At 52.1% G+C, this 25,825-nt stretch overlaps 10 protein-coding genes across 10 annotated transcripts; 4 read left to right on the top strand and 6 right to left on the bottom strand.

Moving 5' to 3' along the window:
- Positions 1–495: 495 nt before the first annotated feature.
- A1O5_06394 (Atypical/ABC1 protein kinase) lies at positions 496–2,502 on the bottom strand (the record flags this gene model as incomplete). The annotated part of the gene is made up of 1 exon (XM_007746988.1): positions 496–2,502. One exon carries the CDS (start codon positions 2,500–2,502, stop codon positions 496–498), a length of 2,007 nt encoding a protein of 668 aa, XP_007745178.1.
- Positions 2,503–2,920: 418 nt separating this feature from the next.
- On the bottom strand, positions 2,921–5,407 carry A1O5_06393 (uncharacterized protein; the record flags this gene model as incomplete). Its single annotated transcript, XM_007746987.1, has 1 exon — positions 2,921–5,407. One exon carries the CDS (start codon positions 5,405–5,407, stop codon positions 2,921–2,923), a length of 2,487 nt encoding a protein of 828 aa, XP_007745177.1.
- A 704-nt stretch (positions 5,408–6,111) lies between these two features.
- On the top strand, positions 6,112–6,738 carry A1O5_06392 (uncharacterized protein; the record flags this gene model as incomplete). The annotated part of the gene is made up of 1 exon (XM_007746986.1): positions 6,112–6,738. The coding sequence occupies one exon, from the start codon at positions 6,112–6,114 to the stop codon at positions 6,736–6,738; it is 627 nt and encodes a 208-aa protein (XP_007745176.1).
- Positions 6,739–6,752: 14 nt separating this feature from the next.
- On the top strand, positions 6,753–7,265 carry A1O5_06391 (gluconate 5-dehydrogenase; the record flags this gene model as incomplete). The annotated part of the gene is made up of 3 exons (XM_007746985.1): positions 6,753–7,040; positions 7,144–7,164; positions 7,236–7,265. 3 exons carry the CDS (start codon positions 6,753–6,755, stop codon positions 7,263–7,265), a joined length of 339 nt encoding a protein of 112 aa, XP_007745175.1.
- A 716-nt stretch (positions 7,266–7,981) lies between these two features.
- On the bottom strand, positions 7,982–9,734 carry A1O5_06390 (elongation factor 1-alpha; the record flags this gene model as incomplete). The annotated part of the gene is made up of 5 exons (XM_007746984.1): positions 7,982–8,052; positions 8,103–9,279; positions 9,446–9,504; positions 9,560–9,627; positions 9,730–9,734. 5 exons carry the CDS (start codon positions 9,732–9,734, stop codon positions 7,982–7,984), a joined length of 1,380 nt encoding a protein of 459 aa, XP_007745174.1.
- Positions 9,735–11,076: 1,342 nt separating this feature from the next.
- A1O5_06389 (DNA-directed RNA polymerase III subunit RPC10) lies at positions 11,077–11,603 on the bottom strand (the record flags this gene model as incomplete). Its single annotated transcript, XM_007746983.1, has 4 exons — positions 11,077–11,112; positions 11,165–11,265; positions 11,334–11,537; positions 11,591–11,603. The coding sequence occupies 4 exons, from the start codon at positions 11,601–11,603 to the stop codon at positions 11,077–11,079; spliced, it is 354 nt and encodes a 117-aa protein (XP_007745173.1).
- Positions 11,604–12,055: 452 nt separating this feature from the next.
- A1O5_06388 (uncharacterized protein) lies at positions 12,056–12,696 on the top strand (the record flags this gene model as incomplete). Its single annotated transcript, XM_007746982.1, has 3 exons — positions 12,056–12,073; positions 12,124–12,301; positions 12,356–12,696. The coding sequence occupies 3 exons, from the start codon at positions 12,056–12,058 to the stop codon at positions 12,694–12,696; spliced, it is 537 nt and encodes a 178-aa protein (XP_007745172.1).
- A 445-nt stretch (positions 12,697–13,141) lies between these two features.
- A1O5_06387 (uncharacterized protein) lies at positions 13,142–15,035 on the bottom strand (the record flags this gene model as incomplete). The annotated part of the gene is made up of 3 exons (XM_007746981.1): positions 13,142–13,503; positions 13,611–13,816; positions 13,870–15,035. 3 exons carry the CDS (start codon positions 15,033–15,035, stop codon positions 13,142–13,144), a joined length of 1,734 nt encoding a protein of 577 aa, XP_007745171.1.
- Positions 15,036–16,646: 1,611 nt separating this feature from the next.
- A1O5_06386 (uncharacterized protein) lies at positions 16,647–20,402 on the bottom strand (the record flags this gene model as incomplete). The annotated part of the gene is made up of 1 exon (XM_007746980.1): positions 16,647–20,402. The coding sequence occupies one exon, from the start codon at positions 20,400–20,402 to the stop codon at positions 16,647–16,649; it is 3,756 nt and encodes a 1,251-aa protein (XP_007745170.1).
- A 4,286-nt stretch (positions 20,403–24,688) lies between these two features.
- Positions 24,689–25,810, top strand: A1O5_06385 (uncharacterized protein; the record flags this gene model as incomplete). The annotated part of the gene is made up of 1 exon (XM_007746979.1): positions 24,689–25,810. The coding sequence occupies one exon, from the start codon at positions 24,689–24,691 to the stop codon at positions 25,808–25,810; it is 1,122 nt and encodes a 373-aa protein (XP_007745169.1).
- Between the last annotated feature and the right edge of the window lie 15 nt (positions 25,811–25,825).

Genomic DNA, 25,825 nt, shown 5'->3' with positions numbered 1-25,825 from the left:
AGATCCATAACCCGGTCCAGACCCCCGTGGAGGGGACATTCTACTGCAGACTGTATTGGTGGGGAGGGGCTTGAAGGCGAGCATGTCCCTCGAAGTCTGCTGCACCAAAGCAGCCGCAGGCCTTTGGCCAAGAGGGAATTTGAGACACAAGTAGAGAGAGCATGGCGGAGTTGCAGTTGTGGCGGTTGCATGACAGCTGGCTGCCAAAGAAATGGAGGAGTAAGAACTTTCCAAACTGCGTGGAGAACGAGGCTGAAGTCGATTGTTTCAATGGCCTGACCAAGCGAGGCTCGGCGCCACATGGGCCGCTTCATTTCTACAAGTACTTCTCTGCAATACGAGGGCTGGAGTTTCTATACATTTCAATGGTTGAATCTATCATCGGCTGAGGGGACTTCTTTCCATCCTGTCTCTACATAAACAACACCTTTCATGCTTTGCCCGAATACAAGGGAATCCGGCATCAGTACATAAAACACCATCAAGAAATGCAGTTCAACCTTCAAACACACTATGGTTTATCTCGATCCCATAATCCTTCGCCATGCCCCTCATGAGTTGGTCCACATCATCGTCCATGCCCTTCCCTTTCCCCAGCGCCTGCTTGAGTTTGGCATACCAGAAAAATGCATCCGACGCCCACAAGACCAATTTAAACATCAGATGGCTCCCGAAAAACCTCCATCGCTCCACAAACGTGAGCTGTTGATCCTCGGACAACGCCCTCGAAGCCCAATTGCCCGTGATCTTGATGCGGTTGACGGGGCTACCCAGGTACTGGTTGTTGCCTTGAACAATGCGCATGTTTCGACCAATGAAGATCAATTCACGAGGCCACTTACTTTCGTCCGCCAGAATCTCTTTGATGCCCTTGCGCATGGCTTGTTGCAGTTCGTACTGGCGCCTTTTCTTCTCATGTTCCGATATGCCCTTCAGGCGGGTCGTCACCGAGCGGTCCCCTCCCTCATAGGGACGCATAAGCGTAGCTGACGCAAAAATCTCGGCGTTGTTTATGCCCCATTGGCTGACGACTTCCTTGAGGGTCTTGTTGTCGAATGTCATTATAGATTTCCAAAATAGGGAATACTGATGTCGAAACGAGGGAGACATGTTGATATACAGGCCATGGTCGATCAGAACAAGTTCGGAGTGACCGTTAGGGAGGCGTCGCACGAAGATGTTTCCTGGGTGCGGGTCACAGTGAACCGTGCCCCAGAGAAACATTTGCGCGGAGAAGAGGTCGACCATAGTTGTCATGACTTCTTTGAGATCAAGCCCCAGACCGCCTTTGCCATTCAGACCTTTCCACCACGTCCTGTCGGGCTTGAGTTCTTCGTTGTACGAACGGGCTTTTTCCTGTAAGGTGGTGATGGGAGTTTGAGGAGGATCAAGCGGCGTGCCGTGAGCGCCTGGACTGCCAGTTCGCCAGCCTCCCTGCCATGGGCGGATAATGGACTCTTTATCCCATAGTCGCACGCCCTCAACCCATTCGGCCGTCATGACCCGCTTGGTGGTAAGATCATCGTAAATCTTGGGGATGTACACTCTATCCCGCAACCGGGGCTCGCCCTTGATGAGTTCGGCCATCCGCTTGGAATTGTTCGCCTCGCTCTCAAAATCACATTCCAGTTGTAGTCTTTCCGTGATATAAGGGACGAGCGAGTAGAGGGGCAGGTCGAACCACCAAGTATATATCCGGGTCACCACCTTGAAAGCCCACAGATCCCAGCCGACCTGCTGAGCAATCTCCCTCTTTTGGATTTTGACCGCCACTTCTCGCCCGTCCTTCAGCCTTGCCCAGTGTACTTGTGCCACGCTCGCGCTCGCGCGGGCCTTCCTCTCCATGACACCAGCATCAGGATCACCGTCAAAAGAGATGCCGAATACCTCTTCGGGCGTCCGACCTCCAAAGTCCTCCATTATGACCCGCCGCACGTCCTCCCAATCATTCTGTGGCGCATCGTCAAACATCTTGGAAAACATCTTTTGAAATTCGGGAGGCAAGATGGCCGTCTGCATGGCAATGGCCTGGCCAATCTTCAGGTACAGTCCGCCATTTGTCCGCAAGAGATGAAACAATCTCGTCGCATTGCGTGCATGTACTTCGGCGATATCATTGGCAAACCATGGGTCCTCCCGAAAGTTGATCTTGTAGTCCAGTGCAGCAACCAAACCCGTAGTAAAAGTGCGGACGCTTCTTGTGAGGCTGGATGCGTAAAATCTCTTGTCCACTACATATACCACGGTCCCACCCAGGAACAAGTAGGCGAGTCTGTGCATCCATTTTCTCGTCCTCTTGAATTGTCTGGCAGGGACGGCTTTCCCGAGCGATGCAGGCGTCGGGGGAGCGAAGGCACCGCGGAGACTGGAGTGAGAAAAAGATCGTAGAGGCTGCTGTGGAGAGATCCGCCACGAGGGCAGGCGATGAGGACCAGGTCGAGGGAGACGAAGAGTGAGGTGATAGAAGCACTGGGCGCAGATGCGCCTTGCTGCTATTGTCATGAGGAGACCACTGGGCGGCTTGTGACCATGGCGAAGAGACGAGGAAGTTGGGCCGCGCGATGGAATGAGATCTGCCTGAGAGATTGTAGATGCATATCGATGACGAGCATGTGTGAGACTTCCCGATCGGTCTTCGGTGCCGGGATCTTTTACAAGCCGAGCGAGACCTCTAAACCCGGTCTCGCCGTATGGTATGTTAACGGTGACATCCTATATATTACGGTATTAGGTAATCCGCCCTCTCCTGTAGTGGCTACAGTCTTCATAAGCTTGATATTTGGTTCAGCTATCCATTCAAAGCCCCTTCATATGCTCGACGTACTCGAAACGAGTCTGGCTTCCAGGCATGCCCCTCTCGATGCTTTTGAGGATAGCTTCCACCACAGCTCATCCTTTCATCCTGCCTCTCTTCTCGTTCCTATATTGAACTGCTCCTAACCAACTCGATGCAAAACTCAGCACAGAAACGCCCTTCCACTGTCTTCATCTGCGCCCAAACCTCCCTCTTGATCTCCTCCTCCACAGTGCGCCCATATCGCTCTTTATACACAGCTTTCACTTTTTCCAGATGCTTTGGCTCCCAATGCATTCTGACAAGCCTGGAGATCAACAACTCTGTCCGTTCTTTGCCCGGCGCTGTCTCGCTAATGGCCTGGTGTAAAAGTAGGGCGTCGCGCATGGGGCGATTCAATGCACCGTTCAATATGTGTGCCAATGTCTCACCCACCAAATTCCTCGACTTGGAAATCATCTGCCTTGCAAAGTTGACGCCGTATGTCCGCTCAAACAACCTGAGCACTTCGCGTAGATGAGCATCGCTCCGCAGAACGATGATTTTGATCATATCCGTCTCTCCGCCTTTCGACTCCAGGGCTTCGGCCAAATGCACCACATCCTCTTTGATGAGTCTAATGTCCAATGGCGACGATTCTGGCATTCGTCTCTCCTCGAGTGCCAACAAGATGGCCACTCGGAACTTGTCAGCTTTGAGTTCGGTGCGGATGCACTTCTCGAGGTCATCATTGTATTTCTTGTCCTTGAAACAGTTCTTGATCTCGCGGATGTCGCTATTTGAGCGGCCCATCAGACTCTCAATCAACAACTCTCGTCGGGTTGCACCCCCTTGGTACCATGAGTTTGCCCAATATGCCTCGCTTTCCCATCGACCCAAGGCGGTCGTATAGCAAGCTTTCCCCAGATTCCCAGGAATACGCATCTTGATGTGCTTGGCCATGTTGATGCCCTGTCCGCTCACTTTGGCGTGATTCTTGTACTCCGCCCGAAGAGCCAGCAGATCGTCGGTCGAAAGACGTGGCAGGATTTGCACCAGCGGTCGAGGATCTGGTGCAGACCGTGTACCTGACAGAGCTGCGGCGATACGTTTGGCATCTTCAGTAGGGTCGTAGAAGGAGACAGTCTTCCTTCTCCCGTTACCCCCTCCTGGCGACATTATGCTCCGAGAAGGTGAGCGGTCTCGGTTGGCACTGCCGGGTTCCCTGACTTCAACGTCCAAATTGGTGTCAAGTTTCGATAGCCGCCGCGGGCGGACGTCCTGGGTCGTTTCACTAAGACTGGCACTCTTGCTGGGCCCCTTCATGTACTTCTCCTTTTCCTTTTCGAGCTGGCGAATCTTTCGTTTTAGCTCAGCATCCGCGTCGTCATAGTCATCATCTGGCTCAAGTTCGAGGTCAGACAAATCAGAATCGCCCTTGTGATTTGCGAGAACCAAGGCCGAAGGCATAGGTGAGATGGATTGATATGTCCCCTTGTATGCTTCGAGTAACGGTGAAGCGGGAGGCTTGCCACCGTCATGAGAGTTGTGTCGCGCTACACCTAATGTTGCAGCTCCCAGAGCAGCACTCCCTACCGCTAAAGCTGACATTCTCTTGGTTACGTCTTGTGGTGAGGAACCATATTTGTCGTCGTTATGTCTCCGGTCACTCCTGCCGTGTCTGTCATAGTTCTCGTAATAATCCTTGCTTTTAGGCTCTCGAGTCTCATATCTGTCGTTATTGTGCTTCTCGTCCTTTGGAGCGCGAGTCTCATACTTGCTGCTCCTATGGTCGCTGTCGTTGTCCCTAGCATCTTTAGCGCGGGACCGTTCGTAGTCTGATGGCCGAGAACGTTCATATTCCGGTCTTCGCGGGGCAATTTCACTAGGGTCTGCATATTTGAACTGCTCAAGTTTGGCGTACTGGGGGCCGCCAGAATTGCTGTATGAATTCGTCCGTTGTGCCACAGGAGCAGCGCCACCACCATTCAATGCTCCTGGAGCGGCGGATCGAGGGTCGCTAGGAATATAACTCATATGGTGAGCTGCTTCTGGTCTGATCTCGGCGTAGGATCCCGGCGGATAGCCATACGTCCCATGACCATTCTGGTGATTGGAATCTTTATCTCTGTACCTGCGACGGGCATCTGAGTCGCTCTCCTCTGCCGAATCGTCATACTTCTTCCTGCTAGACTTCTTTCGCTCCTCTCTGCGTCGATCCGAGTCACTGTCAGGCTTCTTCTTTCGTTCATATCTCCTGTCGTCGTCTGTGGGTGTTATCTCTTGTACTCGAGGGTCCTTGCTCGACCTGTAAGAGCGATGTTTGTCCTCCTCATCACTCGCGTCCACATATTTCTTCGAGCTTCTTTTACTTCCGCGGCGGTCGTCTTCGTCTTCTTCCTCCTGCTCGTAGTATTTCTTGCTGGAACGTCTGTCCTTGTACCCGCGATCCTGCTCTGGCTCATCCTGTGGGTCTGTGTATTTCCTGCTCGATCGCCTGCTACTGTACTCATCGGGGGAGTCTCGGTCTCGGACGTCGCGTGAGCGCGATCTCGATCGATCTCTGTCGCGACCACTCGGAGATTTCGATCTTGACCGGCGGTCATCCCTCACATCTAGCATTGAGGACGGCATCTTTGATGAGGTTGAACGAATACTCTCACAACTGCTTCCTGTGCACGGTTATCTAGATCTCGCAGGCACCGGGACTGAAGCGGAGGACCAGTGACTAAGAGGCATGCCAGCAAGTCATGCGGCTCCTTTAATTTGGGATTGCTTCCTGTGCTGGCACGCGTAACGCTCATTCCATTTTGAAACGCACAATTGGCTGGTACAGTCAAATCGGCCCCCAAACCTACCTGGACACTGTGCATTAGGCCTGCAGATACGAAAAGCAGGGGGGCTAGTAAGGCTTCAACAAGGGTCATCAGTGTGCAGCTTGCCGAGTTGGTGGGTTGCAAAGTTTCAGCTCTGGATCGGTCGACCCGGAGCCCCCCGCAGCTGCTGTGCTACACGGCGACCAAACTTGGGAGACTGCTTCTTCTCTTTTGAGAACCTCTACAATCAAGCATTGCGACTCGCTGCAGCTTCAGCAGGTCTACCCTCAGGTTTTTTTCCCATGCATCGGCGCAAGATGGCCCGAAGCTGTTGTACAGGCCATACACCGCACGGAGCTCTCCCCGCGGCTAGCCCGCTTAATGCAAAGCGTCCTCATTCTTGTTCTGGCAAAAAACTTTGACATGAGAGACGATACAAAGGACGACGGCCGGGTGTTCAGGATATCGGGAAAGAGGTAGACTCAAAGATTGTTCTCGTCCGAGCTTGGGACGTCTTCAAAGATGTTTTCTGCACGAACTTTGCGCCCTCTCTTTACCTCTCTTTCCAAGCCCATACGACACAACAGCCTGTCCCGCATGCTCCCTCCCTCTCGTCGCACTCTCAAGACTTTGCCACTCTTCTCTCTCTCAGATAAAACATGCGTCGTAACTGGGTCTGCTCGGGGATTGGGAAAGGAGTTCCTTACAGCTTTTGCTCTCTCTGGCGCCAGAGGAGCGTGCATTGACTTGTCTCTGAAGGACTGCGAATCGTCCATCGCCTCTATAGCCTCTCAAGTACGAGACACCTACCCAAATGACGCGGTTCCCGAACTTCGTGCCTACGAGTGCAATGCAACCATCGAGTCAGACGTGAAGACAACCTGGGCAAAGATCGTTGAGGACTTCGGGAAAGTTGACGTTCTTGTCACAGCTGCTGGAATCGTAGATAACGTCGAGGCCGAGAATTATGAATATGCCCGGTGGCGGAAGATGTTGGACATCAACATTGAGCAAGTTCAACCCACTCTGGCCTCCGCAACTTATAAGAAATCGAACGGAGCTGACTGCAGAACTCTCACAGCGGCTCATGGCTTTTCGCCCGTGAAGCTGGCAAGCACATGCTCCAACACAACATTCAAGGCTCCATAATACTAATTGCATCCATGTCTGCAACGATCTGCGTCCGTCCTCAAAAGCAAGCTGCATACAACACCTCCAAGGGTGCTATACAGATGCTCGCTAAATCCCTGGCAACGGAATGGGGCCCACGGGGCCTCAGAGTCAACAGCCTGAGTCCAGGCTACATGAAGACGGATCTTATCAAAGGGTTGCTCGAAAACGAAGGGAAAGAACTCGTGGGCAGTTGGGAGAAGGACATTCCCATGGGAAGGATGGCTGAACCCCATGAGCTGAGAGGCACAATCGTTTGGATGGCGAGTGGAGCGAGTAGTGTGAGTACACTTTTTGCATCGAAATTTCTATATGCTTCTAGAGAGAAATATTGTGACTCTAAGCAACGACGAGTTTTGATACAAGCTAACCCTTGTACCACAGTATTTGAACGGCAGTGATGTGGTAAGATAACCATTCTGTTGCTCTCCTCCGACTTACAATTGGGAATGGCTCTGCTGATGTCAAGGCTCCAGATCGTGGATGGCGGATATACTGCTTGGTGATGGAGCATGGCGGCTGGATAGGATGGGGAAGGATGGATGGAAGAGGTCAAGAAATCCTAGCACGCAAGCCTTGGAGGCGCATAGGGCTGGCTGTGGAACTTCCATCGGCGGCCCATCAGCGTGTGGGTGTTGCCGCTGCAGTATATTCTCGATGTGAGGTAGAACCTCGCTGGGGAGGTGTGTGCGCGCGTACAGTGATGATAGTGGTCCGGTGTATACTTGGGTGGATGAGGTAAACGACCACAGGACTAGATTAGTTGAGCGGAAATGCCTGAATACGATTAAAAAAAATTTTTTTTAACCGAATACTCGAATTTGATGGGATTTTGGGCATCCACGTCCTTTGATTGACTGTAGAGCTATTTGGATAACCCTTGACGGACATGAAATCTATCTATCAGGTGGTTCATAAGCACAGCCCAAGTTCGAGTCAAATGACCATGCTCTTTTTCGTCAAAGCCAGTAGTACTCCGAAACGTAGCAAGTACATATTGGGGTCGTATCAAGGAGTCGCTGAGAAAGACAAGACCGATGATGATGGCAAGAATTAACCGTGCGGAAACCATGAAATCTCCAGGGTCAGGAGTAGATTTTGAATCCCGCAATTCATGAACCGTGGAATGAAAGTTCGCTCCTGAAGGTGAATCTTCCACAACCTCCGCCACAAGAAACAATACCACTGTGAGATGGATTGAAATAATTCCTGTGCAAGACATCTATTTCTTGCCAGCCTTGACAGCAGCCTTGGTGACCTTGCCACCTGCCTTCTCGGTCTTCTGGACGGATTCTGTGTATTATCAGCACATGGCTCTGGAAGAGGGGGAAGAAGGAACTTACTGATGACACCGACAGCGACGGTCTGACGCATATCACGGACGGCGAAACGGCCGAGAGGTGGGTAGTCAGTGAAGGCCTCAACGCACATGGGCTTGCTAGGAACCATCTTCACAATGGCAGCATCACCGGACTTGATGAACTTGGGGTTGTTTTCCATAGACTTGCCGGTACGACGATCGATCTTCTCGAGAAGCTCGGCGAACTTGCAAGCAATGTGGGCGGTGTGGCAATCCAAGACGGGAGCATAGCCAGCGCCGATTTGGCCGGGGTGGTTGAGGACGATGACTTGGGCATTGAAGGAGTCGGCACCCTTGGGGGGGTCGTTCTTGGAGTCACCACAGACGTTGCCACGACGAACCTCCTTGACGGAGACGTTCTTGACGTTGAAGCCGACGTTGTCACCCGGAACACCCTCGGTGAGCTGTTCGTGGTGCATTTCGACGGACTTGACTTCAGTGGTGACGTTGGCGGGGGCGAAGGTGACGACCATACCGGCCTTGATGGTACCGGTCTCAACACGACCGACGGGCACGGTTCCGATACCAGAGATCTTGTAGACATCCTGGAGAGGGAGACGGAGGGGCTTATCGGTGGGACGACTGGGAGGATCAATGGCGTCGATGGCCTCGAGAAGAGTCTTGCCCGAAGCCTTGCCAGCCTTGGACTCCTTGTCCCAGCCCTTGTACCAGGGGCAGTTGCTGGAGACGTCGATCATGTTGTCACCATTGAAGCCGGAGATGGGCACGAATGGGACAGACTTGGGGTTGTATCCGACCTTCTTGATGAAGTTGGAGGTCTCCTTGATGATTTCGTTGAAACGATCCTCGGACCACTTGGTGGTGTCCATCTTGTTGATGGCGACGATGAGCTGCTTGACACCCAAGGTGTAGGCCAGCAGAGCGTGCTCACGAGTCTGACCATCCTTGGAGATACCGGCTTCGAACTCACCAGTACCAGCGGCAATGATGAGAATGGCACAATCAGCCTGGGAGGTACCAGTGATCATGTTCTTGATGAAGTCGCGGTGACCGGGGGCGTCGATGACGGTGACATAGTACCTGGGAGTCTCGAACTTCCACAGAGCGATATCAATGGTGATACCTCGCTCACGTTCGGCCTTGAGCTTGTCCAGCACCCAAGCGTACTTGAAGGAACCCTTGCCGAGTTCAGCAGCTTCCTGTTGAGAGTTGTCAGTCTACAGACTGGCCTGCGAAAATGTGTGGCGTGGCACGTGACAGAGGATGTACCCCTCCCCCACCAAAATTTTTTTGGGTGGCCAGAGTGGTGAATCCAGAGTGAGGGCAAACGAAGGGGGTGTTCCTTGAAAAAAGAGGACAAAATACCTTCTCAAACTTCTCGATGGTACGCTTGTCAATGCCACCGCACTTGTAGATCAAGTGGCCTGTCTGGATGTGAGTATTTCTGTGCGCCTGCGGTCCTGTAGGGCTTCCTCTTACCGGTGGTGGTGGACTTGCCAGAGTCGACGTGTCCGATGACGACGACGTTGATATGAGTCTTTTCCTTACTGAACAGATGAAAGACATGTCAGCGATGATGATTGATATCGAATTGAGGCATGCTTGGGCGATGGAAGCCGAGCGCAGGCAGGTTTGGCAAGTGTGCTTACCCCATGGTGACGGATTGGAGTTTTTGTGATGGTTTGGATGAAGTCTTGTAGTTCTGTGGCAGATACTAGAAGAATTCAAGAGGAATGCTCAGGTACCACGGCTTGCGTAGAGGTGCTGTTGATTGATTAGTCCTGAGTGATGGGAAGTGTAGGGGTAGGGTGAAGAACTCACTGAGCGACGAAGAAGGGAGAGAATCAAAGTCGACGAGAGTGTGCGGAAGATTTTGTAGGCTGGCGGGCCACCAGGGCGAGGGACCAAGCTTGGCGTTTTTAAGCAGTTCGGTGGCAGTGACTCAAGGGAAAAAAAAAGCCCGCGTTGAACCGTCCCTCTCGCACTCCAGCCTGTCAACCTGTTCACGCTCACCATTGTCACCACTGTCTTTTGCGGCCCAAGCCCCACTACTGCGAGAACTGCCATTCCTCACTTCAGGCAGCTATCCGTCTCGCCGTCAGCCCGCTGGTCGCATTTTCGTGATTGGCGACGGACATCAGAAAGCTTCGGCATGTGTTAGCGACTAGCAGATTCTACTGCGTGTCAACGTCGCCTCATACCAGCAGCAGCCAATTGGAATGCTACAATATGCTCAAAATTCTCCCCGAGGCTGCCATAGTCCATATCTGTGGCAATCCATTTTACCAAGTTCTAGATGAGTTCGCCATCGATGTCACCAAAAGGCTCTTAACAGTGGTTGTCTTCTGGCAAATTTTGGAGCTCCAGCCTTTGCCCTCTATCACGGCTGATTTCTGTCCATTTCAACACCTAACCCTCTCTCGGAGTTAAGAGTCATCAGCTCCATCTGACTGGGGTCCAAACAAGTTGCTTGCGCCCATACCAGCAACAACTTCTGTGCGGTATCAAGAGCACTGACTCAGCTTGCTGTTTGCGCTTCCCTGCATATCTTCCTGATGGCCCCCAGAAGTTGTTGCCTGGTTTCCCTCGACTCCATGCTAGAGTTTCTTTGTCGAATCCTTCGCCGCCTCCCACATCTCCTTTGCACTGAATATCCAGCTAATGCACAGGGTAGAGCAAGGCTGCACCTAGCTCCGACGGCAAATTTGCGAGGTTTGAGTCCTCCATTGCGCGCTCAATTAGACCTTGTCTGGCCATTGTGTTAGCCGTCCCAACTTTTCTTTTGCTTCGCCACAACCTGTACCTTGACGAGGAAGCCTCTCCTCAAAATCATTCTGTGGCAGGCCTACAAGTTTAACCGTGACCTTGTCTCTTACTTGCCTTCTTTACCAAGGACAACACACTCGGTCGGGCACCTTCTGCGCCTTTTGTCACGGAAGAGAGAGGGAGGCATTATGTCTCTGGCTTGGAATCAGACGTTGTGTGAGGTATGTGAATCAGTATTCTCTCCATTGTTTTCCGCATTCAATACACTGCCCAGCGTCAGTACCCGAATGATAGCCTTGGGACCACCTCAAAACATACTTTGAAGAAAGATGTTGGCGGTTCGTCTGCGCTTCGTGTCTGCAATTGGTAGAAATATGCCTTTTTGGAGTCGCATGTCTCGTTCGGGCATCCTCCAGGAACTAGGCAGTAAATAGTGTCAATAACATGCTTTTCTCTTACTCTTTTTGCCGTAGATGAGGCATCATACCTTCATTAACCGGCAAATCAGACTGCTCCTCTCCCAGAATATCGTCCTTTTCTTTCTTCTTCATGTATGTGCGGTCGTAGTAACGCCCGTCGAGGACGAATTGGTACGGGCATGTCCTGCAAGCAAAGGCGTTGCGACCATAAGGATATTGATCGTTTCCCGACGCCCTGAGGATTGTGAGGCAGTTGTAGCAATACGGGCAGACTGGTTTCAATTGTCAACACAGGATCTCTGGACGACCGGAGGTATTCGCTTACATGTAGGAGCCATGATCGAAGGGACTCAACACCTCCTGCAGGTAAAGAGCGGATAATTCGTTCCAAGTAAATCGTTGTAGACGCAAGTGTGATTTGGGCAAAAGGTGCAAACACAGCAAAAAGAAAGTTGGGGCTGGAGGGGTTCTCGGCAATTTTGTTTCACGAGGCGCAGGCGGTGTCGAGGGGTTGGCGGGATGCCTGGGTCGAAGTGTTTGAGAAGCCCCTTTGTCCACTGCAATTCAATATTCAGATCTCTCTCACTCTCTGCGCCTGTTCCACTCCTTCTGTCCTGTCAATCCTTGATTCTGTTCACCACAATCACGACACCCATCCCAGTCACTCCTCCCTGTGCCCTCCCGCGTCGAATTCGAGCGTAGTTACCCCGACATTAATACCCCGATCCCAATTCCGCGAACGTGTTGCCGCGCCTGGCAACGTTTCCGCGGCTTTGTATAGACGGCGATCATGGCTGAACATGTCGATGTGAGCAGGGCACCTACATTATCCACTCTCTCCACTGACGAACTGGGCAGGGTGCATCCCCCAAAGAACAGATACTCGAAGCATGTCGGAGAGACAATGTCGAGCTGTTTCACGAAGTGCTCAATGACATGAAGGACAAAAGCAAGGAACAGATAGCAGATTTTTTCAACACCACCACAGACACCATGGGAAACCATCTGTTACACGTGTGCGCAAGTTACGGAGCTTGTATGTCAAGGAGCCTCCATGTTACATGGGCATGAGATTGACCGGCGTTTTCAGATGATGTGATGGATGAATTACTCAACATTGAATTCCTCGAATGCGATCCCTTGAACAGAAGAGAAGGGGAGACGCCCATTCACTGCGCAGTCAAGTACGCCAACGAGCGGGAAGTCGAACTGGGAGAGGCAATGGCAAAAATGTTGATCGATGCTGGAGGCGATCCTAGAGTCAAAGACAAACACGGCAGAAAACCTGCGGAGATCTGCACTCCAAGGACAGGGGAACTTCGTAATATACTCATCAAGGAGGAATACGTTCTCAATGAAGGTCTCAAGAACGCGGATGTCCACCCCGACGAGGATGAGGGAGATGCTGGGCCACCTTCAGATTCGGAATGAATATCGCTAGATTGAAAAATTATACCTGCTGGAAGATGCAGGCTCGCAGCTCCAGAGATCGAGCCCATGTCACGCGCTTGCCTCAGTCTCGCTGGGTTGAAGGTAAGAAAACAATTGCCTCTGGAAGGGCCCGACAATTACCAACCAACGCCTCGAGAAAATCGAGGCTCGGTTAAATGTTCTACCAATCATTACGCGACCTGGCAGTTGTTACAAGAGTTTGCAGTCCTGGTTCGGTGATGGCACGAGGGGTTCTGACTAGACGCTACGAATTTCGGGATATGTGAAAGACAGGTTTTCCAGCCAAGAAGACGCCCGTCCTAGTGATGACGGATTGATGAAAACTGGACAAAAAGGGTGCAACTGCTGAGCGAGGGCCATCAACGAGGAGCTGTCAAGATCTAAACAAATTGGAAAAAGGAAAGAAAAAAGAAACACTAGAAATTTACGCCAAGTCCTCCACGTCCTTTTGATTGTTGACCTTTTGTTTACCTTTGACCCGCGCCCTCCAAGAAAGGATCAGGCATATGGCGCACAGGATGCCCAATCCGTCAAATCCGATTGCCAAATACCAGGCTCCGCGATAGCCCTGCAGCTGGTTCCGGCCGCCCGAGTTTACATGGACTTCGACGGTGCCCGCCATGCCCAAGCCAATGGAAATGCTATAATTGATGACCGTGTTGATGAGGGATGCCGCCAGTCCCTGATGCTCGGGCGGCATGTGGTCGGACAGCACAATGTTCCCGGACGGGAACGACATGTCCATTCCCCAGGGGGTGATGACCGCCGCCATGAAAGTTTGCGCCCCTGGGCCTCGTTGTCAGCGACACTGCTATCCGCCGGGGTCCAGCACTTTTGGAGCAGAGCTCGTGCCAGCGAGTCGTACACACTCGTCAAAAGGAAGGGCAACTTACAGTAGGTCTGATGCACGGGCATCGTGGCGAGCAGAACCATTCCGGTCAGGAACGCACTGATGCTGATGAGCATGATCCATCCTGGTTGAATTTTGGCAATCAAAACCCCGGTCGTGATCGCCGCCACACAGCCGGACAACGCGGTGGGAACGAGCTGGGCGGCTGAGAGCAGAATGGATTGACCCCTTTCGAGCTCGAGAAATTGCCTGGGAGGGTTTCAGCAGTGGGCAAAAGGGGGAATTCCTAGAGGAAAACTAACCACAGGTAGAATACCCAGACTCCAAACGAACTCCAACCCAGGGCTTCGCATCCAAAGACGAGGTTTGTGTCCATTGTGAACGACGACATTGGCAACAACGGGAACGTGGCCCTGTTCTTCTCAAACCAGAAGAAGGCGACAAGCAACACCACGCCGATGATCAAGAGAACATAGACATAAACCTTGCCCCATCCGGCGGCGGGACCTTCATTCCAGGCAAAATTGAAGAAAATCAGTCCCACCACGCCGAGCGCGGTGCCAGTAGCATCGAGCTCCTTGAAAGTTGCCGAAGGCCCCGCGACCGGCATGTGAGGAATGACGAAGACGACCACGATTCCGAGCAGGGCCAACACCATAGCCAAGACCCAGTAGGCCCAGGGCCACCAGACAAACTGGGCGAAAATCCCTGAAAAGACAGCGCCGACGACGAAGCCGACTGGGGCGGTGGCCCCGAAGATGCTGAGCACCATGTTCTTTTTCTTCCCGGGCGGATAGGTCCGAGCCAGCACCGCGATACCGTTGGGGAGCAAGATGGCAGGGCCGATGCCCTGCATGCCGCGACAGAAGGCGAAGAAAATCAAGGACCGCGAGAAGATGGCGAAGCCGGCGATCAGGGACCACAGCGCGAACCAGAAATAGCCGACGATAAAGAGCTTCTTGTGCCCATACAGATCTCCCCATCTCCCTGCAGGGAGAATGAACGTCCCCACGGTCAAGGAGTAGCCGGCCGCGAGCCAGGACAGTTGGCCCGGGTTGGTGGTGTTGAAAGAGCGGCCGATGACGTGCAGGGGAGCAATGGACTGTGCGAGCGCCGATTGGGTCAGAAGCTGCGCGGAGCTGATGACGGCGATGAAGAGGATCTCGTGCGCCAGGGAGAAAGATGGTGGTTGCGTGGCCGTGGGCACTCGGGAGACCGTGTTTGTCAAGCTGTGATGCTGATCTAGCGTGACAGTTCTGCCGGTCCTGGTGGTCGTGACGGTATCGTGTCTGGTCAGGTTTGAGTCCATTCTCGGAGGGAGGTCATCTGTACTGATTGCTGTCCCTGAGCATCTGTGGGTTTCATTGCTGTTGCCATTGATCGGGGTTTCAGACTCCTTTTCTTCCACCAGTGCACCAAGCCGATTGTTTTCGTTGGGGGATGAATCTGTCCCCCTCTGTTGTGCCATTGCTGCATTATTCCCAGACATATCCCCCAACTGATTCCCTTCACTTCCCTCCCTCCCTCGAAAGACTTCGGTGTCCCAAAAGCGACGCGCCACCAAATGCCAAAATCAATCTACAAATGTGTGGGAAAGAGAAGAGAAGCAATTCACCCGGTTGGTTTAGTCGAACATGGGCACCGACGGGGGATGTTGTTTACGCGATTGGGCGTGACGTCAAAATGGCGTTTGCTTTTTTCTTTTCCCTTTCTTCTCCTGGTCCCAGTCTCGATAGAACAGGGAAGTACTAACAAAAAAAAAACAGAAACGGAGGGTTGATGTAAAACCTCTGAAAGGTGGGAAGGGGGAAGGAAGGAGGGAATGGAAGGCTATTATACTCGTACGGTCGAGGCGAAAGAGCATACACACACACACACACACACTTACACATGTCCACTCGCTCGGATTCATAGACCCGGCGGGTCGCCATCCAGTCGCCGGCCAGCCCCAGCTCGCGTGGTACCTAACATGTTCTATAAACAAGTTGGCCCCATCATCAACACCGGCGTGGCCTGGCAGGCTGGTTGGTTGGCTAGCTGGCCGAGAAGATCTCAGCCGCTCAGATCCGGGCCACAGGTAGATAGCTGGATCTTCGAGATGGATAGATGGATACGTAGCAGCGTCGCCAGAACTCTGCCTTTCCGCTTGCGTACATGCGTACATACATGACGGACCCGTGTTGCCTCGCGGCCGGGAGGTCCAACGGTACGATGAAATAGAACAAACGAGTTACCTAGTAACTAACTGGTATCATACTTCGTACGTGCGCAAACAGAGGTAGAGACAGTCTCGGGCCGGCGATATCGGTCAACACATGATAGCATCAAGCACAGAGCGAGGTTGAGAGGAAGGGAAAGTGGGAGGTGGGAGGCCAAAATGCGCCGTGGCTCCGGAAGAGAGGGTCCACTAGGTACACAGAAGCACTCCGTAGAATGCTATCCCGTAAAAAACAAACAAGCAAGGCTTGCGCAAGCCGGGCGGTGGGTGAGAACTCCCAGCTGCTCCTGGCAGGAAGAATCAAAGAGAGCATTTAGCGAGGAACTCCAGACCGGTGTTCTCTCGACGTCATCAGAAGCGAGCGGCGTTTGGCGTCTGGTGGATATGGTGGATATGGTGGATCACTGCGATAAAACTCGGTATACGCCGGCCTCGCGGAGGAAAAAGTCGACTTGTTAGTACACACAAGTATGGTAGTATTATCATAAAACAAGCAGTCCCACAAATGGGGAAATAAATGGGTGATGATAAATGGGCGAGATCCATGGCGGAAGGCTGTTCCGCTCGATGCACCTCCCACGGAGGTCTCTGTGTAGGTACTGTAGTGAGGAAGCAGGAAAATTCTTCCTAGGTATGTTTATGAGTTCTGATGAGGACTCGTTATTTCGAAAAGGGGTTGTCAACGTCCATCTGTGTTGTGAGATCCCTCACCTACTCGAACTCGTACTGCGGAGAGTGTATCGCCATGTTTGCCAGATGTAGTTCAACTATGGACAATATGATACTGTTTTCTTTATGTACCTGATCCCACATCCAGATCTGTTCACGCCTTCTCATCCCTTCGCCATTTTCCTGAATTGTTTAGAGGGATTCTGGAGGTAAATCCCATCTGAATCCGTCTGCTGAATTGTCCACAGTGGTACCGACTGAACAATCTGCTCCGGCACTGACCTTCATACATGATCGAGAGGCCTTCCGGTTTGCGCGGTCGCGTTGTGCTTCCAACAGCACCTCTGTCACCTCGACAAGGTCCAGGCTTCGAGCAATCTGGAGCGACGTTCTGTTCTTGATGTTGGGAGCTTCGAGATCCACTTCGTCTATCGACACCAGGAATCTGACCACTTCGACAGCATTTGCCTGGATCGCTCCATGGAGAGGTGTTCTTCCTTGCAGGTCCTTGCAATTCAACCCGAGCCTTGTCATGTCCAAAGTCTTGCCTTTTGATATTGTGTCCATCGTCCAAAAAATCAAAAGCAGCCCTACCACCGCGGCATTACCCCTCGATGCTCCCCATGATATAGGTGTCCGTCCACTTAAGTCCTTGGATTCAGTGTCCACCTTGCCAGTCTCGAGCAGCAGCTTCACCACTGTCTCATGTCCAGTGCGTGCAGCCCAAGCTAAGGGTGTTAGGCCGTCTGAGTCTGCGGAGTCAACGTCTATTTTGCCGGTCTCGAGCAGTAACTCCACCACCGCCCCACGTCCCCTGCTGGCAGCCAGCAATAACGGCGTCTGTCCAAAGTCGTTCTTGGACTGGATATCCGCCTTGCTCGCCTGAAGCAGCAGCTGGACTACGCCGGCATGTCCACGAAGTGCCGCCAGTGACAGCGGCGTCTGCCCCAAGTCATTTTTGGAGTTGACGTTCACCTTCTGTGTGATTAACAAGATCTTCACAATGTCAATCTTTTCGTGCTCCGCGGCCCAGTGCAGAAGCGTCTGACCTCTGTCAACAGCGCTGGCCAAGCACTCCCTGAGTGCAGCCTCTCGCTCTTCGGTTGTCACATAGAGTACTTCACCCTGAATAGTGCCGTTAGAAGGAAGGTCGCCACTACCTGTGGTCAAGAGAGCATTGAGAGCTTGCTCATTCATCCGGGCTATTGCGGCATTCAGGGGATAGCCGTAATACCCACCCTTGATGTCTATATGTGGCACCCTTCTGGCTTCAATCCTAATGAGATTCAAGGCGCCTTCGTAGACGAAAATATACAAGGGGCTAACGGAGGAACCGTAGCGTTGAGTCTTGTCCCCGACAAATAGGTCACTGAGGACCATCCAACGTCTGTAAGGGAAGTCCTCGACAAAGCTTTCTTGTTCTAATCCGTGTTCTGCCGCCGTGTCGGCATGGAAGAGTATGCTGCGGACCGCGTACTCTAGAAATGGAAGGGCTTTGGAAGCCAGGCGGGGCCCGTCGTCAACTAGCTTTGCCAGAGACTTGGAGTGAAATGTCGTTTCCAAGTCTAAATCCTGAGGGACAACGACATCGATATAATCTTGACAACATTTCTTCAGTCTCTCATGACTAGTTCCAGAGAAGTTCAACGCAAGGTTTGCTCGAAGTCGTCCAAGACTGTTTGCCCTGAGAAGGTAGTTCCGCACCGACTCATGAATGAATTGGACTGTTTTCACCTCGCCTTTTGTGAGTTCTGCGAGCCCTTTGGAGAATCTCAAGATGAAATTTCGAAGGCTCTCTGGGTCAACATCTTCGGGAGCTATTTCTGCAATCGAGCCAGGTTCAACACCAGCCGAGACGGCATAGAACAGCTCAATGGGTTTCAGTGGCCGTTTGGCGAACAGGACCCATTGTAAGCATAAGATGAGACTCTCCACATCATGGGTGTCTCTGGTCAGTATGTCGTCAAACAATTGGTCCAGTCCATCGGGAATTTCTTTCAACCGTTGCTTCAACGCGTGGACGCGGCCATCATCGGCGTCTTTCCTCAATATATGGACAACCAGGACCACCCAGAGAAAAATGCCAGATGACCTTTCGCAGATTTCCCTCTTCACATCATCAAATAGCTTGCTGCGTGTTCCTTTGAGCTTACTATTGACATATTTTATAATGTCATCCTGGTGGCCTTCCTGGTCTTCAAGGACGAGAGAAATACTATGCGCCAGTGTAACATGCGGATAATGTCTGCTTGAGAAACACGTACGAAGTTTCAGTCCAGATAAGGCCGCAAGGTCGCCGAGGTGCTCGAAGAACGCAATCATCTCACGGATTTGCATTTCCTCACATTCGTCCAGAGCATCTATGAAGCACATCAGAGAGCGATGGCCGAGTCGTTTGACGGCGTGCCCAAACAGACTCTGTAGAGCTTCCACATTCCACACATACGAGGATCGGTCATCTGAAAACTTCGGCGGTCGCAATGCGAAGACTTCCTGCAGATCCGTAAATTCGTCGAGAAGCTGGAACAAGAGTGATCGGTACATTCCCACTACAGTCTTCTCAAGCGCCTCGCCTCGCGCGTTGAAAAAGAATTTGATGACAGTAGTGTCGGCCACCTTCCATTTCGTGGCTTCCAAAGCAAATTTCATTATCGTCGACTTGCCACAGCCCGGATGCCCGTTGATCCAGAAGAAACCATGGTGTTCGGGCAGTTTGTCCAACTCCAGCCAATCTCGATATTCTGGCCGGTCAAGGAGCCATCCGCAGGTCTCAGAATGCGCGTCTTGGATAGTGGCGTGGCGGGCATCAATTTCACGAAAGTTTAAGGATTCATGATAGGACCTTAGTTGCTCCGCTGTAAGCGAAGACTTTGTGTACAATGATGATGGGTCGGGTCCATTCTTCGGAGCTGAACCTTGGCTATTCGCACGGCTTTGCGACTCATTTGTTTTCGACACCTCCGGGCCGTCATTCGAGGCACCGTTGGTTTCAATAAGCGGCCTAGGATTTGATTCGTCATCTAGATTCCGAAAAACTGTAGGTACGTACGAAAGGATGTCTTTAGCACATGCTGCGGCAGCTGCCGCTGCGAACGGTTGCCAGCTTTTGTTCTTGTGGGAGTCAGCATAGTCACAGATGCCTCGAACCACGAGACAGGGAAAGATGTTCATCAGGCCGGCTGCCTCCATTTCGAAGCATAGGACGCCTCCGTGTTCAGCGCTCACACGGTCCCGTGTCAAGCCATCCTTGATAACTTGATTTCCAGATGCAACTGTGCCGAAGTGGATGACAACATCGTCCTGGCCTGTCCTGGTGGCCCTCTCAACTATCCTGTCTTTGAGGCACTGATCACAGGTTCCACCCACCACATGATCGTAGGAGGCTTGAAACAAGTTCTCGCTGTCTGGGGCAGGACGGGGAAACAAATTACGCTGGTTCAATGATGTCATGTAACAGCGGATCTTGCTGCGACCGGCAGTCATGGTAGCTCGCATATTTGCCACAGCTTGCAGAAGGATTGGATGTGGAGAGTTGAGATAGCCGTTTGGTAATTGTTTCCCACCAGATCCGGTCTTGCCAAAGTCATATTGAACCACACCGCCGTAGCGCCCCTGCGGATGGCTAATGACAACATCGCCTAGTCGAACATCCACGCTCTTACTTGGAACGCCGCCAGCAATGCCCACCATGAATCCATATTGAAGGGTGGGAAAGGTCTTCTGCATGTGAACGGCTACGGCTGCGGCTGCACTGGTCCCAAGCTGACCAGCCGGCAGGCATGCCACAGCCACATTGTGTTTGCCGATACGCCCCAAAGTATATTGAGCCGCTTCATCTATGCGTTCGTATTCTTCGTCCAAAGCTTCTCTTGCGGCTGTAAGTTCAATAGGGAGAGCGCAGATCCAGCCGACTGTGAAATCCTTGATCCGCGCACGGGACTGTCTCATCTCATCGCTGAATTTCAGGCAACAGATGGGCTGTCATACGTCTGCAACAATAGAGGGACGGTCCATGTCAACGCCGAATGGTGATGTGCACGGCATAACTATCTCGCTCAGAATGAGTTAACCATGGTAGGGCGCAAGGGGCGCAGGCTGCCAGCTGCATCTCGAGGGCAGTAGCCGAGACGATAATTTCGAACGTCTTCAGCGCCAGCGGCTCTTCGATTCTGGGCTTCTCTGGGCTGCTCAGGGGGGGTGATGCAGCCTGTGCAGTCTAATATTGCTCTCCGCGTGGTAGAGACTTGGCCTAATTCTGAGTCCATTTACGGGGTGCAGTTCCGTATACTCGGTACCCCTGGACCCGATACCTTTGCGTGAGCCTGTTAGACTTCGAATCCACTATTCCGAGTTAGGCTGGTCGTTAAAGCAGCGTAGCGCACTTTCCTCCCACTCGTTAAAGCGGCATCGCACATTCCCTAATTCAAAAGGGGATAGCTTTGCGTCTAGATTGAGACGAAGGGCACACGATGACACGAAGTATGGCATATGATCATCATTGAGATACCATCTCAAGCAACCTATACAACCTGACTGCCTCGAAAATTAATTGCTAGATGCATCTGAGCAAGCACCACATGACGACTTGAACTACACCTACCCAGGTAGCTATGGAAAAAGCTAGCCGTCCAGAAATTGAGCAATGGCTCTGAAACGCTCCATACAGTAGAAAGAGTCGGGAAGCTAGGGGCTAGTAGCTATGTGGATTATAGGTTCGAAGGTCGAAATGAATCGTCCTAAGAGCACGGGCAAGAATTTCAACCTTTGTCGGTAGAATCCATGTTTGGATGACCAAATCCATGAACGAAACGAATGCCCCTGCTCCTCAGGGGACTTATTGACAAACTTTACCCAGAGTGACTTGACCCTGCTCCTGTTTCATCTTCCAACCGTTTACCTTGTGCTGCTGGATCTGGAGCTACCTCCAGGCCGAGAACGATGCCCAAATCCATAGCAGGATTCGTATTTGTGCCGCCGCATGCCACAGTGCCAGGGGCGCCGCGGAAGCCGGTCGCAGCTACTGAGGTAGTTCCGGGCTGGCAGGGCAGAAATCGACCGAATGGCATGGCCCTCCTCAAGCTCAGTATCTCTCCATTGTTGGGGACACCGTCTCCAGCGCTTAAGACAGCCTGTTCGACCGCGGCGGTCTTGTCCAGTTGAAAACCTGCTAAAGGCCGTAGCTGGCTATATGGCCGACCGTCACCCGAGACCGTTGAAAGGGGAGGCGGCGAAATGGAGGTAAAGAAGAGGTGTTTTCCAAATGACTCCTGAACTGACTAGACCATCCAGTCAACCTTTAATTGTAGGCACGGCCTTTGTGGTGTGGCGATGCTTTATGGAGAGGAAGAGGATATCGACGAGACCGACTAGGACAAATAGCACCATGCTGGCAACAGCAAGGAAAACAATCGAAACCTCAACAGTGCTGATAACGGTGTTGATTGGCCACGTTACCGGATGCGGAAAGTTCGTGTCTCTGCTGACGGTACACGCTTGATACAAGCGAAACATATCCTCGCCAGAAGGGAGTTGGGCGTGGTAGCCATCGGCGACTGGTCGAATTGGGTTGCTCCAGCATGTAGTCTCTAGCATGTAATCTAAACAACTATCGTCCCCACTTGGTACATTGGGGTAGGATTCGAAGAAGGGAAAACTAGAGTTTATTCCGAGTGATATTGCATTCCTCTTTCGTATAGGAGGAATCAGGGATATGGCCAACGCTTCAGCCCAGGACTTATATACCACAAAAGCCAGTCAGACCGACCATAACAAGTCTCAAGATCGAACCGGATGAAGTTCTAGAAGTCCCAAGAACCGAGGAGCAAAAGAAGACCCCAAATAAAGTCGAGAGACACATCTACTGGGCCACACCTCTCACGGCAACGCTGCTATGCCTCGTAGGGTCGGGTACAACTCTCGGCCATTGTGCTTCTTCAGCAGGATCAAGGAGAAGCCAGTCTGAGACCAAACCTGGACCCTTCGCCACTCTCTCGCCCCCTTGGCCTTCGTTTTTAAGTCATCCTTGGCAGCCAGCATCGCGCTTGCATTGGCTCAACGCGCGTGGTTCACACTTCGACATAGAAGAAAGGGAACCACAGTTTTGGCAATCGATGCAATGTTCCTCTCCGGAAGCTCACCGTCAAGTTTCCTGTCTCTTTCGCTATGGCGATCAGCTGCAGGCATAGGCTTCATGGCAGCTTGTATCTGGCTCATGCCTCTTACAGGACTCTTAGTTCTGATGGCGCTCACTGCGGGAATTTCCCTGGTCAGCTCAACTGAGTAAAGCTGTGCCGCACCGACCTTGGATTGGGACGTCAATCGGTCCTTCAGCGTTCCTACTGAGGCTCGTTCTCTGTTTGTCGCCGAAGGTCCGGGCTTGTTACTTCCACCCGTTGGTGAGCAGTGAAAGACTCACGGCCTCAGTATTGGAAAATAGTCGCCAACTTGCCTGGACGTCCCCTTGTGGACCGAGCTGCACCTACGAGATCCATTTCATCGCTCCTTCCTGGCAGTACACACAAGTTGAGGATGTTGACGATCCCCGAGCACCTTGAAAGCCTCTATTCTCTGGGTCATATTGGTACGGGGGTGACTACGGAGATGGTTCGAACATCCTTGACGCAGGATGATTCCTACAATCTTCGAAACAGCCCAGTCTGTTATGGCGGACTGAATGCCTCAACCGACCAGTTCTGGGTGGGATTCGCTGCCGGCTTCCCTCGAGGTCTCGACCCATCGGACGACCTCTTGGGACACTCGCTACGTGAAATACTTGACGTTCAGGCATACTACTGCCCGATCGCGAACACATCGTACAAAATGCAAGTCGGCTATAACAATGAACTTCAAGCCAACACTTTGCACAAAATTGATCCCTTCTCGACCTTCCAGATCTCTTCGGGAGGTTGGAGAGGGAAGGCAACTACTTGTTACAGCATACCTAACAGAAACCACCAGTAAAACCTGTCGATTCCCCTCTAAGACGTTGTCGGCCTGTACACACCCATGATTAACATGCTTGTCTTGATACATCAACGGAGATCCAAATTATGTGCTTGTAGCCAATACCTCCCTCGGTCTCGTCTTATCTCTCATCACCGACCTCCCCCTCAATATGACTTACGCCTCCGAGACACCGTACATCCCCCGTCGGGACCTTGGCTCCTTGCTGCAGCAGCTCTCGCACAACCTCACTATCTGTCTAATGTCTGACCCCGCCCTCCTCGTCACGAGCTCCATTACCGTACCATGCCACAGAACACTCATCGAGGCGGTCTGGAAAGTCGAATGGCTGTACATTGGGGGCTACAGCACTGCCTTGAGAGTGGCTCTTGTCTACCTGGTTGTTGGAGCCCACGCCCTAGTAGTTAACGGTGTGGCCCACGATACGTCCCTCTCGGCGGTGGTACGCACGACTTGGAATGAGGAGGTAAACCACCTGGCTGACCCGGAGAATTTAGGGGCACTACCCTTGTCTCAGCGTGCAAGGAATCAGACGCTGAAAATTCTCGACAACAGGCCGCTCGACCTTGGCGATGAGAAAACCACCAGGAAAAGGAGTGGGTTTATATTAGAAAGTTAATATGCCTGTCTTCGGTTCCCTTGCTGGGAAACTCATCCATCTTCGCTACGCTCTACATTATTATAAAAAATATCATCGGGTTGAGTCCGTATGCTCCTACGTTCTAATATACCCACTTTCATGCAGTCCATCATCTGAGACGTATATCGAAGTCGTTATTACAGCAGTGGCAGCGGAGCACAGCGCTGCGCCACTCCCGCCCCCATTCGGGGTGATCCGAGAGCAGTTTTATTACTTTCTTGGCCTATTAAGTGGCGTCTCGACGTCTTACCAAGCTTTGTCAGCCTCATCCAAACGTTGCTTCAGTTGTGTCTTTGTTCAACCATGCTTGAAACTGTATGACATGGTACACCGGAACTATGCTACGGGAAGATTAATCATCCAAAGCGTTTAATGCATATGAGTAACATACTCTAGATATTCCGAGCCTGATTTGGAGGTGTGTCCGACTTTATGCACTGGGAGTCAGTGGCGGCCTGCGATTTCGCAAGGCCTTGGTAAATGCATTTGCGTACGACATATGGCAACTGTCCTAATGAGCGGATGGGTTATAATAACCCAGAGATTACGCCGGTAGTAGATTGAAGATTAAATAGGTCCACGCTCACCACCCATCTTTTCCTCAAACCCCCGAGGACATCCATCACTCAACATGACTTCGAGATTAGAGATGCCTTCGGGACTAGTAACACTTTCGACAACCGTTCATCCCACAAACCCAATCACCACTACTATCTCCACCATCCTGCTGCCGACACCTCTGTTGACGAATGAGATCCTGATCAAAGTATTTGCTGTCGCCTCCAATCCAAAGGACTGGCTTCATCTGGTTGCCATGGGCACGTCGCTCAATTCCGGAGATGACTTGGCGGGCATTGTCGTGGCAACAGGGTCAGAGGTATCCAGATTTTGTCCTGGTGATCGCGTTGCTGCTTTCCACCCGATGGGCAAGCCTTACGGGGCATATGCTCAATATGCCATCGCTCCAGAACACACCACCTTCCACATTCCGGAGGCCATGATCTTTGAAGAAGCCAGTACTATCCCACTTGTCAGTCTAACGGCTGCTCTGACTCTGTTTCGGAGACAGGGCTTCACCGCTCCATGGGAACCAGACGCAGATACCAAGAGCCATAAGCCGTTGCTGGTGTATGGTGCTTCCACATCTCTCGGTACCTACGCTATCAAACTTGCAAAGCTCGCTGGAGTCACGCCGATCATTGCTATTGGCGGAGGAAGTAGCGATTATGTGAAGGGTCTGCTCGATCTGCCGCGCGATGTTTTTTCCGACTATAGAGCTGGCATGCGAACACTCAAGGAAGAGATTAAGCATATCTCAAATGAACGAATGTTGACTTTGGCGAATGGTCTTGATGCGGTTAACGATGACGACAGCTGGGTCCATGTCAGTCAGATGCTTCATGGGGGAAGACTCAGTGTCTTTTCCGGCGCCAAAAGGTACGACGAGGAAGACATTTCGAAGGATGTGGAAATTATCTACACCTTTGTTGGCACAGGCCATGAGGGCTCATACAGACAAGGGATGCCTAAGCAACCTTCAGCAGAAGATGCGCAAGGAGACGTTGACTTCGCCAGGAGGTTCTTCGTCTGGCTTGAAGACGCACTGAGACAGGGTAAATACTCGGGCCACCCATACGAGATCATTCCCGGAGGTCTGGATGGCGTATCAGAGGGACTCAACCGGCTCCGGCGTGGTCAGTCCAGGGGCAAGAAGTTGGTGTACCAGGTCGAACACGGCATGGGAGAGGAGTGATCGCGCTCATCATGA

Source organism: Cladophialophora psammophila (genome assembly GCF_000585535.1).
Source record: "Cladophialophora psammophila CBS 110553 chromosome Unknown aczJe-supercont1.9, whole genome shotgun sequence".
In the NCBI taxonomy this organism is placed as follows: domain Eukaryota; kingdom Fungi; phylum Ascomycota; class Eurotiomycetes; order Chaetothyriales; family Herpotrichiellaceae; genus Cladophialophora; species Cladophialophora psammophila.
This window is presented reverse-complemented; position numbering and strand designations above follow the sequence as displayed.